The sequence below is a fragment of the Girardinichthys multiradiatus genome, chromosome 2 (assembly GCF_021462225.1).
Source record: "Girardinichthys multiradiatus isolate DD_20200921_A chromosome 2, DD_fGirMul_XY1, whole genome shotgun sequence".
Taxonomy (NCBI): domain Eukaryota; kingdom Metazoa; phylum Chordata; class Actinopteri; order Cyprinodontiformes; family Goodeidae; genus Girardinichthys; species Girardinichthys multiradiatus.
In genome coordinates, this window is record NC_061795.1 from 27,199,146 (window position 1) to 27,215,106 (window position 15,961).

The 15,961-nt window shown below is 37.1% G+C and overlaps 1 protein-coding gene across 1 annotated transcript; it reads left to right on the forward strand.

Annotated features, from left to right (window-relative positions):
• The first annotated feature begins 2,353 nt into the window (after positions 1-2,353).
• Positions 2,354-13,351, forward strand: slc28a1 (solute carrier family 28 member 1). The gene is made up of 18 exons (XM_047386285.1): positions 2,354-2,426; positions 2,665-2,744; positions 2,825-2,901; positions 3,165-3,256; positions 3,814-4,003; positions 4,114-4,255; positions 4,481-4,594; positions 5,256-5,330; positions 5,428-5,508; positions 5,599-5,679; positions 5,807-5,932; positions 8,839-8,969; positions 11,767-11,935; positions 12,052-12,249; positions 12,569-12,650; positions 12,734-12,832; positions 12,917-13,022; positions 13,126-13,351. Coding segments are annotated over exons 1-18 (1,968 nt in total). The 5' UTR covers positions 2,354-2,425; the 3' UTR covers positions 13,250-13,351.
• Positions 13,352-15,961: the final 2,610 nt, after the last annotated feature.

The following is a 15,961-nucleotide window of genomic DNA, read 5'->3' on the forward strand; positions in this document are numbered from 1 at the left end:
TCCTGCTTGGAAGAGACATAGGGGCAATTCTTGAGCTCTCTGAACGAACTTTATATCCCTTCTGGCCTTGGATCACCGTATAACCCCCCAGTAAGAGCTAGATAGAGGGATGTCTGGGTTTACCTTATGGACCTCTTACCTCCACAATCCAAGAAGACAATCCAAAATGGATGATTGGATGGATAAAAAAGGATATCTTGTTTTTTTATTCTTAAGATAAACTATGGCTCGAGAAACCTTTGTATTTTCCCAAAATGTACTGGTTTAAGAACCTGTAAGACCTGATTCAGGGAAATATTAACAGGATGTCCTCCCCGCAAGTTACAATGGGTAAAGCAGAAACACCACAATAGATCAGTGTCTTTGGAATCAGACAAAACAAGAGATACACTTACAGATTTAACTCACCTCACTGAATGATGTAAAATCTTTCAGCATCAGGGGATCAGCAAAGTCAGTCACTGTTTGCGACATTGGGCCTGTATGATATCAAGTTAATTGTAATAATTTGTAATAATACCCAAATTTTGTTTTTCATACAATGTCTCATAATATTTCTGTGCATGTCCAGCAACTGGTCATAAGTTGACATTTAAAGTTTCAAATTGTTTGTAGCCTACATGATTTGACAGGAATAATAAACAAAAACCTGGAGTTGCTGAACTTGAGTTAATTTTTTTCTGCCTGCTGAAACTGTTATCAGGTCATTAATCTCATGTAATAAGTGTCAGCCATTGAATTACTAATTAAAGACAACTAAGTGGCACTTTTTAAGCATGAACAATCCTTTAATTTATTTTCCCAGACAGGTTGTGCCCACTCTGAGTTTTATGAACTATGCAATAGCTGCATTGTGCAAAGATCCTGAATTTCATGAGGCATAATAGAGTAATATTTTAGAAGCAGAGCACAGAAGAAACAGCTACAGTGTGTCACAGAGTGACATTTTTCTCCCTCTTCCGCCTCCTAGTGTTTACTTCTTAAGTTCTTTTATGGTTGTTTTCTTATTACTTTGTATGGTTTATTATTATCGTTATTGTAATTATTATAGTTCTTGGTCTTCCCTGGATTCTCTAGTTTTATTTCTCTTTAGTATCTTTGTGTTTTATTATTTGTTCCTTTGCACTCTTCTTGTTTACTAGTTTATTTTCTGTTTCCTTTCCAGTTAATTCAGTCAGTGTGGTTAGGTTTGTTTACTTTTGTATTCAGGTTTTCTTTATGGGTTCTTTGTTTGTTCTCAGGTTGTTATTGTTGTTCCTATGTTCCCTCTAGTTTCTCTGTTTACTTTAGTCATGATTATTCTAGTTTTCTTATTCCCCATTTGATTATTTATCTTTGTCTATAGGTTTGCTTGGTCTGTGTTTCTGTTTATTATTTATTAGTTACTTTGCCCATCCTCATCCTTTGTATTTGTTTCACCTGTTCCTTCTGCTACCCTGCCTCCTTGTCACACCTGTTCCCTGTTTTCTCTGATTACCTGCCCTTTGTTATTCCTCAGTATATTAGTTGGTTTTGTGTCATTGTTTGTTGCTGGTTCCTTGTGTTTGTCATACCCCGTTGTCAACCCATGTATTCGTGCTGAGTTTTTTCCACGTGCCTGCAGAAGCTCTTGTAAGTTTTAGGATCAGGATTTTGTTTTTATCTGCAGTGCCTTGTTTGGTTTCTTTTGAAAACCTCTGGAAATAAAGTTAAAACCTTTTACAACATGTTGCTGCCCAGCTCTTGTCTGCACTTTGGTCCGACCGTAAACCACATTATGACACGTTGCCTTGAAAATAAAATTAATACCCCTTAGGCTTTTTCAAACTTTGCTACATAACCACAAACCTCTACTTTTTTTTTTATGGTATTTTATGTGATCGACCAAAAAAAAGTAACACTTAATTGTGAAGTAGAAGGACCATGACACTTTTATTTATTTTTTGTTTTTATTTTTTTGTTTTGCGAAATTCATAGCAAATAAAAGTCTGAAATAAATGTTTCCTATATTGTATTCCAGTTAATATAGTGGTACAACCATAGTTCATTTATAACCCACAAAGTATTTTTTAGAGTCAGCTTCCTAAATGACGTGTCATGGGTGGAACCCTCTCCTTCAATATTAATCAACCATCAAATAAAAGCTTTTCGTGATTCGACATTTACTTATCTTATCATTTGTTGTTTTAGTAATTTGCCAGTTTAAAACACAGTCAGCATGATGTTTAATTATGTGTTGCTTTGTAAGCTCCATTCAGTCATTTCCAAGTGACACTGCTTCCTCCCTCTGGCTTGCACTTCCTGAAAAATCAAAGCTGTAAAAAAAAAGAAACAACACACACGTCTGTTAATTAATAATAAGATGTTTTCAGGGCAGGGTATATATCCCTGCGGTGTGTTTTACAGCCCAGCGTTTGACAGCTGAGTCGAGGGAGGACACAGAATAAGTAAGCCATTTGCTCTGCTTTTCCTTGAATTAAACTATTTGTTTAGAAGTTTTGTTCACCTGGATTTTTGGTTGCACATGATAAGACTTAAAGCATTGGTTAGGTTTATTTTGAAACTGCTTTATCTCGCAGAGTACACTGACGCTCGACCTAAAAAAAGCTTTTCTGCATGTTTCAAGTTGAAGCTGCTTTTCCCACCGGCTGCTGGGTAGAAGTAAACGATAATTCTATTTTTCAGTGGAAGAGAACAGCGTCAAGCTAAAAAAACTAAGCCAAAACAGTGGAAATGGCATCGACAACCAGGCTTTTGAAGTTGGGGTATGCATTTATTTCAATATCAACCAAAGACAATAACAACATAATCCTTTTCTTTTCATAAAATGCCTTTCTGTTGCTAGGAGGAGAACACTTTTGACAGTAACAGCTTCAAAAGTCATCCTGTAAAGGCTAAAAAGAAATTGGGCTCACACCTCAGGTTTGTTGGATTATGTAATTTCAGTTTTTCATCACAAAAGTAGAAACTGTTTAATAGTGAGTGGAGTATTCCTGGGTGCAAAGGATCATGCATAAAGTCTAGTGTATACCTTATGCACAAGATTCTTTTCTGCACTCCTGTTGTCTCATTCAAAATGAAGGGTTAACTACAACACATACAAATCAGCAAATTTTAAGTCTCTAAAGAAAGCAGTAAGGAAAATGTAACAATTGTTTAATTTTTTTATCTGTTTACTCTTTCAGTAAGGTTTTCAAGCCAATAAATGCTACAGAGCGTTACATCAAGGATCACTCAAAAATCTTCAAGTACATTGTGCTGGGAATACTCGGAGCAGGTAATATAAAATGTCTGTTCGTTAAACCGAAATCTTATCAGTAAGACGACGTGACATAAGTACCATTGGTGGTACTTGGGCTATCTTTAGTGGAATTCAAAAGAACAAGAACGCCACCCAGGTCAGAGGTTGCTGTCCAGCCCTGAATTTTTTATCCAATATGGCTGCGGCTCTAAGAAAATGTTTTCAAAGTTGCAGGGATACATTGTTTATTACCACTTCTTTGTATTATATCAAACCAGTGTCACACACTGCTGTACAACTTCTATTTGTTTGCATGCTCCTTTAGTGTTAGAACACATTAAATTGAGAGAGCCATTTTGTTTGGCTTTTGTTGCTATTAGTAAGTTGACGTTAGAACAAATGGTAAATCCTGTTTTTTTCTCAGTTTTATTATTATTATTGTTGTTTTTATGAGATAACATAAGCTAAATAATTTCAACACCCGTTAGCGTACTATTTTAAAATGCCAGTTTGGTGGTTTTTGCAATCACTTATTAAGAGTTTTCAAATGTAATTAATCAATTATGTATCTTATTTTGTACTTTCCCCTGCAGGTTATGTGGCATACTTTATTGCTGCCTGTGTACTGAATTTTAAGAGAGCCACCGCTCTTGTAGTCCTAACCTGTGTGGCAGTTGTCGCCGTATCATACGAGCTTGTGAAGAAGCACCAGGGGAAACGCATCAGTCGGTGGTTCAAACCCGCAGTTCGATGCTTTAAATCCAACCTGAAATGGCTAAAATGGTGAATGGTTTTACTGCCTTTAGTTCCACTATTTTCTGTGTAACTACACCCTCCCTAAAGTATGGCACATATTAAACAGCTAATGCACACTACTCTCTTGTGTCTGGCAGGGTTTTCATCCTAGCAGTTGTAGCCCTGCTTGTGGTGTGGCTTGTTTTAGACACAAGCAAACGTCCCGAGCAGTTTATCTCATTCGGAGGTGTGTGCATGTTTATCGTGCTTTTATTCCTCTTCTCAGCTCACAGGACAATGGTGAGTTTAACACTAAGGCATGCACCAGCTCTAATCAAAGATCAATAATCCTTTACAACTGTTTTGAAACATGCTCAGCTTCAATCAGTCAACTTTTTCTGAGATTTTGGATACCACTGGGCCTTGTTGCTCTTGCGTGTAATGATTTAGCTGAATTGCCTCTCTGTATTACATTAATGGACACTACCTAATAAAATGATAAAGATAACCGCTTTCTTTTTGTAGGTCTCATGGAGGACAGTGTTTTGGGGTCTGGGACTGGAGTTCTGTATTGGACTGTTTATTATAAGAACACAACCAGGTCTTATAGCCTTCGACTGGCTTGGGAGACAAGTGCAGGTATTACTTTGGTTTAGTGGATAAAATAACAAAGTCAATAAAAGGTAATATTTTAGTAAGAATAAAAAGGGTTTTGTATTTTACATTCACAAATAAGCTTGGGGTTTCCATTAATATGAAATAACTGTTTATATTAATTATTAACGTTTCTATAAATATAAATATCCAAATATATCCGTATTGGTAAAATCTTTTGTTTCTTTTTTTCATTTTAATATGTCTATACATGTGTTTCTATTTCTCTGGCAATTTTCCCATGGGGGACCGATTAATTATTATTTGATTCTATTTGATTGTATTCTTGGAACATCCCAAAGCATTTTCTGTCTTTTACATTCTTTATTTATGTGATGTTAAGTATTAGCAATGTAATATTTAACTTAATAGATCCCATTCCTGCTTATCTTCAGCAACTTTATTGTGCATCGAAAGCCTGAGCCAGCAGAACGTGCGCACATGCATGTGTCTCTTAATCACTTTTTAAAGTGTAGTTCAACTGCCTCTATCTACAAAGCTGTAAATTGAACTCATGCAGTAAAACAGAATGACCACTACTTGTCATTTTAATTCATGTACTTAAAATAGATAACCATTTTTAAAAACTTACCGCCCTTTTTTAAACGTTTTTTTTTTTTTTCCTTTGTGCACCATATGATCACAGATATTCCTTAACTACACCAAAAAAGGGTCATTCTTTGTTTTCGGTAACCTGATTGAAGACATTTTTGCCTTTCAAGTGAGTGTGCGGCAGAATTCAAAGACATGATCACTTCAAGTATCTCAATCAAGATGCTGCATGTACTTAACTTTAGTTTTTATGACTTCTCCATCAGGCATTGCCCATCGTTGTGTTCTTCAGTAGCATTATGTCTATCCTTTACTTCCTGGGTGTGATGCAGTGGCTCATTCTAAAGGTAAAAAGTGGCACACATGTTCCTGTAGATCTGGGTGTGCATCAGCTGTGATGTACTGTGATCCTGAGCCATGTGTTTTCATCCATGCAGATCTCATGGGTAATGCAGATAACAATGGGAACATCGGCCACTGAAACCTTAAGCGTGGCAGGCAACATATTCGTTGGGCAGGTATTCTTGATCATTTTGCAACACTTTTAAGACTAAATTCTTGGTATGGAAAATAAATTAACAATGATAGCAAGTTTAGACAAGTTTTAAAATATGCTTAATATTTTTCTTTTTGTGTTTGCATTAGACTGAAGCCCCGCTACTGATTCGCCCGTATTTGAAGGACATGACCAAATCAGAGATCCATGCTGTTATGACTGGTGGATTTGCCACTATAGCAGGCAGCGTCATGGGGGCGTTCATCTCATTTGGGGTGAGATAAAACATTTTACATCCTAGTATAATGGGCACAGACAAGTACCAAATTAAATGTTTTTTATAGACATAGGAGGGCTTCCACACGGTGAAGGAAACCTTAAATCCTTCACCCGAATACATACAGTTTTAAGAATGCATTGTCAATAAAAACATATGCAAGTAACTGTAATAATAAAATGAATGTTAAGGAAGTAGAGAGTGAAATAAAAAGATACAAGTATAAAACTGACAAATTCATAAAAAGTAGTTTCATAGAATCTGATTAAACTAAATGAAAGTATTCTGTGGGCAAAGAGTGGAAGTGCACATTACACAACATCCCATCCATGTGTTATCAGTTCCCATCCAAAGTTTACATACACTCATCATTGACATTAATGTAATTAGTTTGGATGATGAAGTCATGGTGATTAAACAAACAACATCAATTATGTTTTAAAAGCAAAAATTTGGTGCACAGGTTTGAATTTATTGTGGATTTTCTCCAATTCTCACAGGATGCTAATTATATCTACTGGTTCAGCTATATACATTCACCCCCACTAATACTTGGTCGGATGTCATTTTAGCAAGAGACAGAGAAACCACATGCTTTTTCTTGCCATCAACAAGGTCCTGGCATAATTCTGGTGGAATATTTGTTGACCCTTCTTATGAAAAATAGTGGAGCTTATTTAAATGGTTTGTTTTCTAGAAGGCCTTTAAAACCTAGATTGTATATTTTCAGTAAGGTTACGGTTAAATGCTCAATGTTAGCCTCTTTCATTTATTCCATGACCAGTTTTAATGTGTGTTTTTCCACTGGAATAGCCACCTGTTTCAGAGATTAGACCATCTAGCTGCTAATTTGAGGTGAAGTTAGCCTTTGGAGGTGTTTTAGTTTTTCATTCAATGTGTTTAATACACCAGTACCACTAGCAATGAGGCAGGCCCTTAGCATGATGCTACTATTACAGTGCCTGACAGGTGCAGCAGCATTGTTAGCTTAAAAATGTCACTTTGACTCCTCCAAACAATTTTCAGCGTGGTCGCCAAACAACTTAGTCTTTTTCTCCTCTGACCATTAATCATTTTACCAGAAGATATTTGCAGTGCTCTTCTGGTCAACTGCAAATGATAGAAGGGCCCTGAAGGTGTCCATTTTCAGAGCTGAGGTTTTTCTCTGAGCAAACGTCCTTTCAGTCTATGATGATGTTAAACTCACCTTACTGTGGACAGTCACACTGGTGTTTCAGCCCCTTTCACTTTATGACATGTTAGAGTCTTGATTGTTGCCATGTTTTCCTAAACATACTGTTCAATTTCTTTTTATCAGTTTTGGTGACATGAATGAAATTTGGACACAGGCTTGAGGTCCTCAACCTCAACCCTTTAAAACATTTATGGACATTTACCGATTTAAATGATCTGTTTTTAATCATAGCAGTGGTCAACTCTGTACCAAATGTATACCAGGACCTTGTTGATGGTTACACAAAGTGTGAGGTTTCTCTACATCATATCAAGGGAAACTTATCCAAATATTAGTTAGGGGGTAGGTATATATTTGAGCTTCTTTGTAAACCTTTAAACCTGAGTTAAATAGAAAAAAATCGAATGAATTCATGAGCACCAGATCCCTGTTTTTCAACTTCATTAAATTTATTTGTTTTATCATCTTTACACACAGAAAAGACGATGGTTTAAATGTGTCATTAAAATCCCCCAAACAATAGGCCATTCTGCAAATGACAAGAAAACATTAGGTTCTTACCGGAACTGTAATCTCGAATGGTTTTTGGGACCTTAAGCAGAAAACTCTCCATTTGTTCCTAACACACAAAAACTGTTGGTGGGGTGGGGATTGTAGCTGACTTGAAACAGAACAAACTGATTTCAAAAGATTAAAATAAACCTTAATAGGTACAAAATACCTATTATTTCCTCCCACAGTCCAAAGACATGCCTGTTAGGTTAATTGGTCACTCTAAATTGCCCTTAGGTGTATGAATGAGTGTGTGCATGGTTGTATGTGTGTTGCCCTGCGACGGACTGGCGACCTGTCCAGGGTGTACCCTGCCTCTCGCCCATAGATTGCTGGAGATAGGCACCAGCTCCCCCACGACCCACTATGGAATAAGCGGTAGAAAATGACTGACTGACTGACTGAGGTACAAAATAGCTGGTGAAAAGGTCAATGTTAGCATGCACCGATTACAGGATTACAGGACTGTCATGAACCATAAGAAATATTCCTGTACTTTACAAAGTGTTCTTTCCTCCCTAGTAAAGACAGAGATAAGCCATAGCTCTTTTGTGGAACTAACAAACTCACAATCTGTACATAACAAAATGTGCTCTTTGGAGGAGAAGTATGTTTTATGCTATCTTTGTGTAACACTTAGAAAAAAAGCCTGACATTTGCAGAAACTGCATCAGTCTCATCGTTTTTCTAATGAAATGATCATTAGAGTCCGGGCTGGTGTGAGGAAACCCTTGAAGAGGGGAGACACAGGAATGAAGGTTAGTGGAAGGGAGAACACAAAATGCTCAGAAGAAAGCTCAGGCTTGGCTCAGAGGTAGCTAGACACTAGAACAAATGCTCAGAATAACAAGATGTGGCTTGTTGTTACCAGTAACGGTTAACACTCAGGCGAAGGGAGACTTCCTTTTTATCCTGCCAGGCTGATTGCACCTGATGTGCTGCACCTGTGAGGAGGTGCAGCAGGAGGAGTGCTCAGCCAGCAGCCGACTGCAGGAGGCCCTCTGGTTGATAAGTTGCAGGACAAAAACAGACAGACACAGAACCAGCAAACCCCACATGCTGACAATCAGAAACCTTTCAAAAAATTGTTTCAAACATCCTGGTTATCTGCAAATCAAGTGCTGCCTGTTCAAGTGTGCAAACTTTATATTTTGCAGATTGATGCATCTTCCTTGATATCAGCCTCTGTGATGGCTGCTCCATGTGCTCTGGCTATATCTAAGCTGTCTTATCCCGAGACAGAAGAGAGTCATTTTAATTCAGACAAGAATATCAAAGTGGCTGCTGGGTGAGTGCACACTTTCAAAGCATTATTTACAGGGCAGTGAAATAGTAATTGGCCTTGTTGGTAAATCATGACTTTACGGAACAGACTCAAACCTGATTACTGCCTAGAATTAAGCAATCGCTTTGGTAGAACCTAACATTAAGTACCCAAAAAAATCTCAAAAAGCAACATGTCAAGCCTCAATTTAAAGACATTCAAGAACAAAGAAATAAAAAGTTACAGACATCGGTCAGTCTGAAAAGGGTTGCAAAGCCATTTTAAGGCTTTGGGGCTCCAGTCAGTCTCAGTGAGCCATTATCCGCAATAGAGTAAACATGGAACAGTGGAAACCTTAACCAAAGTTACTGACATCTAGGAGGTCACAACAAACCCAGAATATTATCTAAAGCCCAAAAGGCCAAACTTGCCTAAGTTGAGGTCAGTGTTTATGGGCAGAAATTAAATAATTTTGTTGGACCATTTGTTTGCTGAACATTGGACCATTTGCACTATGCCTTTTTCAACGTCATCGGCCATTTTGTACCGCAGGATAGCCTGTTCCTACAAATCCCGGCGGGCACCGCGTCTGATATGACGGGGCGTCCCAAGTCTGACGTCACAAGACACTATATAGGAAGGCGCCCATTTTGAGGGCTCGCCTTCAGCTGGAGACCGTGACATGGTGACCACGCAACTGAAGCATCATCTGGAGAAGAGTCCCGAGTGGATTTAATTTATTCTCCTTCGTTGGCAAACAAAAAATTCATGAATGAGGTTTCTGGAATGAGAAGGCCAGAAATTTCACTTTGCCGATCGAAGACGTGAGTTTAACACGTAACCAAAACCACGGAGTTTCAAGGAGACGCCACTTTCCCTCTGTGCTCGGTTCTAGTCGACTGCTGACGGTCAGATCATATTTTTCCTTTTTGCCAAGGAGGACAAAGGACGAAAATTGACCGCTCTTCACGAAGTTAACAGTGGACGCACATTAACTTCCAACTTTTTTTCCTCTCTTCAACTCTGCTCAGAAGGAAGACAGCGACAAGTAAAACCCATCCTTTATTTTTATTACTTTCTTAGAAAATCTGGGCAGGGTACAGGAGGTTTTAGTGTGATTAGATTTGCCATTTAATCTAATGTGTTCTGAATTATATGTGCATGTAACCTTTTCTTTTAAAACTTTGACGGGCTGTGTTGGATGTCTGGAAGCCGCTGTGCTACCCAGCTTTGTGTGTGCTTTGCGGGGTAATTTACTACCTGGGAGCAAACGCAGGTGCGCTGTGAGACTGGACTGTTATAATAACCTCATGGTGAAATTCACCATTTTCTTTGTCTTCAACTTTACTGCCTACTAGCTTGCCGCCAAAAGTTTTATAACGCTTTGTGTGCTCACCCCATGCAGAGTTGGGGGAGGTTTTATGACTGAATTGCAGTTTGAGCTCCGCTCCCAATCTCCACTCACCACCACATCCCCTTGTCATATTATATTTTTTTGCCATAACTGCTGGTTTGATCCCTGGTTTGCTGTTTTGCTTTATTTTGTTTAGTTAGATATTTTACCCCTTTTGTGTAGAACTTTGCATGTTTGAGTAGGTGAAGATTATTAAATTGGAAGAGCGGATTGTATCAGGGCTGTGATTTAATAAATGTTCACATAGATAAAGAGAAGGCGTTTTGTGTTTATTTTGTGCAAGAGTGATTTGTCAGTCAAGATAAGGTTGAAGTTCCACACATTTCGGCAGAAACGGTCGATTAAACAGTGACATCTCTGGTAATAGTTAATAATTATTACTGAGTATTTAACGGTTGTAATTATCAGAGGCGTTGAGCCACAATTATAACATCAGAAGACATCTCTGGTCTCGATTCATAAATGAGGATTTTGGTTAAGAAATTCATTTTGTCAAATTATGATTTTTAATTATAATTATTGATAAAGATTAATTAATCAATAATCATAATTCTAACAAGTTGGAGAGTTTCAAGGTGAAAACCACTGCTGAAAAAACACAAACGCGCGTCTCAAATTTCCAAGACAACATCTTGATGATCCTAAAACTTTTGGGAAAATGTTCTGTGAACTGATGAGACAAAAGTGGAACTTTTGGAAGGCTTTTGTCCTTTTACATCTGTTGTAAAACTTGCAGCATTTCAGAAACAGAACATCATACTGACAGATGTGGTGATGGTGGTGTGATTCTCTGGGAAAGTTTTCTTGCTTCAGGACCTGGATGACTTGCTGTAATTGATGCAAACAGGAAATCTGCTCTTTGCAAATAAAAATCTTGAAGGAGAATGTCTGGATATCAGTTAGTGACCTTAAGTTCAAACACACTTGGGTAATTCTGCTGGACAATGATCTGAAGCACACCAACCACCACTAAATGCCTAAACAACGAAATCAAGGTTTTGGAGTGACCTAACCAGAGTCTTGTTTTGGTGTGATCTTAAAGAGGCCAATCATGCAAAAAAAAATAATAACTGATGTGACTGAATTAAAACAATTTAGAATTCCTTCACAATAATGCAAAGGACTCATTGTCATTTATCATCAATACCTGATGGCAGCTGTTGCCACCAAGGGTGGCACAACCATCAATTAGGGTCACATTTTTACCTTTAATGATCAGTAAGAATACCATCTGAAAACTGCATTTTGTATTATTATAAATTTGTTTGATTATCTAAAACAATTAGGTAGAATGAAAAAGCAAAAACACACAAAATATTTATAGGTGTAGATACTTTTTCCCTGCACTGTATTTGTGTTACGGATAATTGTTTGCTTTGTGTTAAAATTTATTATCTTCTTTTCTAGTGATGAGCAAAACATTTTGGAGGCTGCTAGCAGCGGTGCATCTGCATCCATAGGTCTTGTTGCTAACATTGCTGCTAATCTGATAGCATTTCTTGCTATCCTGGGCTTCATAAATAGCGCTCTGAGCTGGCTTGGAGGTATGGTGGGATATTCTCATCTCACTTTTGAGGTAACAGAAGGCAGACTTGCTGTTATACAATTAATTATTACTGTAGAAATAACAAAATTTTGGTAATTTTAACCAGCGATCAGATATCTAAGTATTTGTGTTGTTGTTGTTTGCAGTTAATTTGTTCATATGTGTTCATGCCCATCACCTTCATGATGGGAATACCATATGACGAGAGTTTCACTGTGGCTGAGCTCATTGGTAAAAAGATTTTCCTCAATGAGTTTGTCGCTTATGAGGCTCTTTCTGCAATGAAGAGTAAAAGACTGAATGGACTTGATGAAGTGATTGGAGGTCAAAGACAGTGGATATCTGTAAGTATTACAGGTGCATCTCAATAAATTACATTATTAAAAGTTTGTTTATTTTAGTAGTTCAGTTCAAAAAGTGAAAGTCATATTATATCATATAAGTTATTATATAAGTTACCATAATCATTAAAATAAAAAAATTTAAAACTTAAAATGTTTTACTCTGTATGTAATGTCTCAATAAAATACTGAATGAATTACTGAAAAACAGCTTTTCCCTGATATTTTAATTCATTTGAATGCATTTCTAAGAATGTTGGACATAAAACGGAGGGGACATAACGTTAAAGCTCCAAAAAATAACATGGTTGTCTTCTTTCAGGTCCGATCAGAAATAATTACAACTTATGCCCTCTGTGGGTTTGCCAACTTCAGCTCACTTGGCATTATGATTGGAGGCCTGTGTGAGTATTTTTGTTTTATGTTATCATGTTTTTCTGAACCCATAATCCATTTTTAGTAACAGTAATATTTCCCATTCTAATAGCTTCCATATGCCCATCAAGAAGGAGTGACGTCTCATCTCTGGTGCTGAGAGCCATGATCACTGGGACTTGTGTGTCTCTAGTCAATGCTTGCATTGCTGGTAAAAGTCTAACATTTGTTTGTGTGCATTTTTAGAGTATGTTTCAATGCAGTGAAATAAACCAGCTTTCACTTTACTTTTCAGGACTCCTCTTCGTTCCTCCACTTGACTGCGTGCTGATATTTAAAGGATCCACCTTCAATGCAACTGATGAAAGTATTCAAAAATGCTGCCAAGACTTATTTCAAAGGTACCCATTTCATTTTTTATTTAGTTGGTTCTTTATGATAGCCAAACAATTAAAAACTGATGCTACATTAGATTTATTCCTTACATTTCTATTTGTTTTGCAGCACCTATAACAATGGGACAAACAATGGGTTTGAAGAACCATGGAATAATGTTCAAAACATTACTTTATTTTTCTCAAAATGTTGCCAGTGTTGTGGCCTTTCTGATGTACCAGTTTGTATGTAGACATGACCAGTGCAAAGCAAAAAGCAATCCTCATGAGGTTTGCACTTACAGCCATTCAAAGCTGCTAAACCTCTTCTAACATAATACATGGCTGAGTCGTAGTAAGCGACTCAGCCAATTCAAACATGCCAAAAATGATCGAAACTGGCAAATTGTCATTTTTCTGTCTGCATCATGCATGTTCATATTGATTTAACGAAATGTTTTTTATTAGAAGGGGAAAACACATATGTTTGTTTAGGATGTAAAACAAATTGTGAAAAAGTGGTTATTTTATTTTCTGTAGAAAATACAAAATCTTAAACTAAAATACAAGCAGTTTTTCTTTTTGTTGTCAAAGATAGATGAGTAGAAATTTAAACTTGGTTTGATTTTCCATGCATCTTTAAAATATGAAAACAAATCTCTGGCGAAGACAAAATAAAAATTGGTCAGTTTTTTCATATCCCTCAGCATCACCTTATGCTTTAACTATAAGGGGCCCTTCTGTAAGCCTCAAAGCTGTTGTTCCATGTAGCTTTCCAGAACAAAACAAATATAGATAAACAAGAACATATAAAATGAACACATTTGATGAGTTTGACTTAGGAAAAATATTTTCTTTTAAAAAGTAAAATTTTTATTGCATTGTGAGACATGTTGAAAACAGCCCCACCACTAAAGGGTGGTGATGTCATGAGGTGAATCAATACTTTGCTAATGAGATTTGAGATTTGGAAGGTGTCAAAAAGAGAAAATTTACCAATTTTTGGTTTCTCTTTGCCAATGATTAAATGTGCTTTTTTGTCAGTTTTACATGACAATAAAACCAGTTTCATTTTTTTCTTTTTTAAAAACAACAATTTTAAACTAGAAAATTTCAGAAGAAATTTAGACAGGGCCTGCCTCTTGGTGCGTGCTTCTCGGACCAGATTTTGCTATTTAAAAATCATTATGTATGCAATTATCACCTTAAAAAATAACTAGTAACTCTGGAAGACTGAGGCTTTTATTTTGAAAGTTTCAGTAAGCCCTTTTTCAAAGGGCCAGCATAGTCCCATTTCCAACACTGGGTGGGCTCCAACCTTAGTGTAATGCCCAGTCCTGCATTTATTTTTAATTTAAAATGTAAAGGCTTTTATTTTGTAGAGCATGTTTTGTCTTATTCTGAAAACCTAGTATGGGTGTCCTTTCAGGTCTGGGTTATTTCCATTAGTTATATAGAACCTGCTTGCACTTCTGAAACCATTGTGTATGCTATTATCAGCTTTAAAAAATGGAAGTTTGAGCCTTTTAATTAGAAAATTTCAGTAAGCCTTATTTTAAAGGGCTGACATGGTCCTATTTCCTACACTTGATGAGCTCCTAAAATAGTGTGAAGTCCAGTCTTGCAATGATCTATAGTTTAAATTGTAAAGGTTTTATTTTGTAGAGCATTTTTTGTCTTATTTTGAAAGTCCAGCATGGTTGTCCTTTCAGGTCTGGGTTACTTCCATTAGTTATATAGAACCTGCCTGCTATTTAAAAATCATTATGAATGCTATTATAAGCTTAAGTAAGTAAGTAAGGAAGGTTGAGGCATTTATTTTGAAAGTTTCAGAAGGCCTTATTTCAACGATCCCCCATAGTCCTATTTCCTACACAGGGTGAGCTCCAAAAGTAGTGTGAAGCCCAGTCCTGCAATCATCTATTGTTTAAAGGCTTTTATTTTGTAGAGCATGTTTTGTTATTTTGAAAATCCAGCATGGTTGTCTTTTCAGATCTGGGTTACTTTCATTAATTTTATAGAACCTGCTGAAATTGTGTATGCTATTATCAGCTTTCAAAAATCATGAGTAACCATGGAAGGTTGATGAAAGAAATTGCCCTTTAGGGTTAATCACTGTTGTCTGGATGTTGGAACAGCAGTACATGCTGTTTAAGTAGCCCACACAAAATGGCTGCCATGTAGTTGCCTCCTATGAAGATGGTGAAAGGGTTAGGGGTCGAGTCAGGTTTAAGCCATAGAAATGAATGACAATCAATGGAAGTCAATGCAAAGTCCTCAAAAAGGTAGTAATCCATGGATATGTGTGTGTGTGTGTATGTTCTTGTACTTGTTGCTGAGTGAGAACCATTTTTCGTATTTTTATCGCAAAGTGAGGACATTTTGACAAAGTGACGACATTTTTCTGGTCCTCACTTTTTCAAATTCCGTTCTTGGGACAGGGGTTAGGTTTAGGACTAGGGTATGAATTGAGTTGTTGTTAGAGTTAGGGTTAGGTATTAACTGGTTAGGGTTAGGGTGAGTTTTAAGGTCAGGGTTAGGCACTAAAAATCAAGGAAAATGAATGGAAGTCAATGGAAGTAACCGAAAAGTCCTCATAAAGATAGTAAAACACGGATGTGTGTGTGTGTGTCCGAGTGTGAGACACAGAGAGGCAGAAAGAAAGACAGAATCACATCCAGACATATACAGTAGGAGACACACAGAGCTATAAATAGAACAGTGAGGAATGAATCGGCCAATCAGCAAAGAGTGTCAGTGTAACTTGACACCTGCCGTTTCTCACTCACGCAGCACCAGTGTTGCCAGGTGTACAATAATTATCGTATTTGTACGATACTTTTGCTCTCTGTACGATGTACGATCAATATTCCTAAAAAAAGGCCAAATGTACGATAATTTGACCATTCTGTGAATGTGTGGTTGTAATCAGTCGTCATCAGCTTATCGCCAAAGTCTGTCGGAGT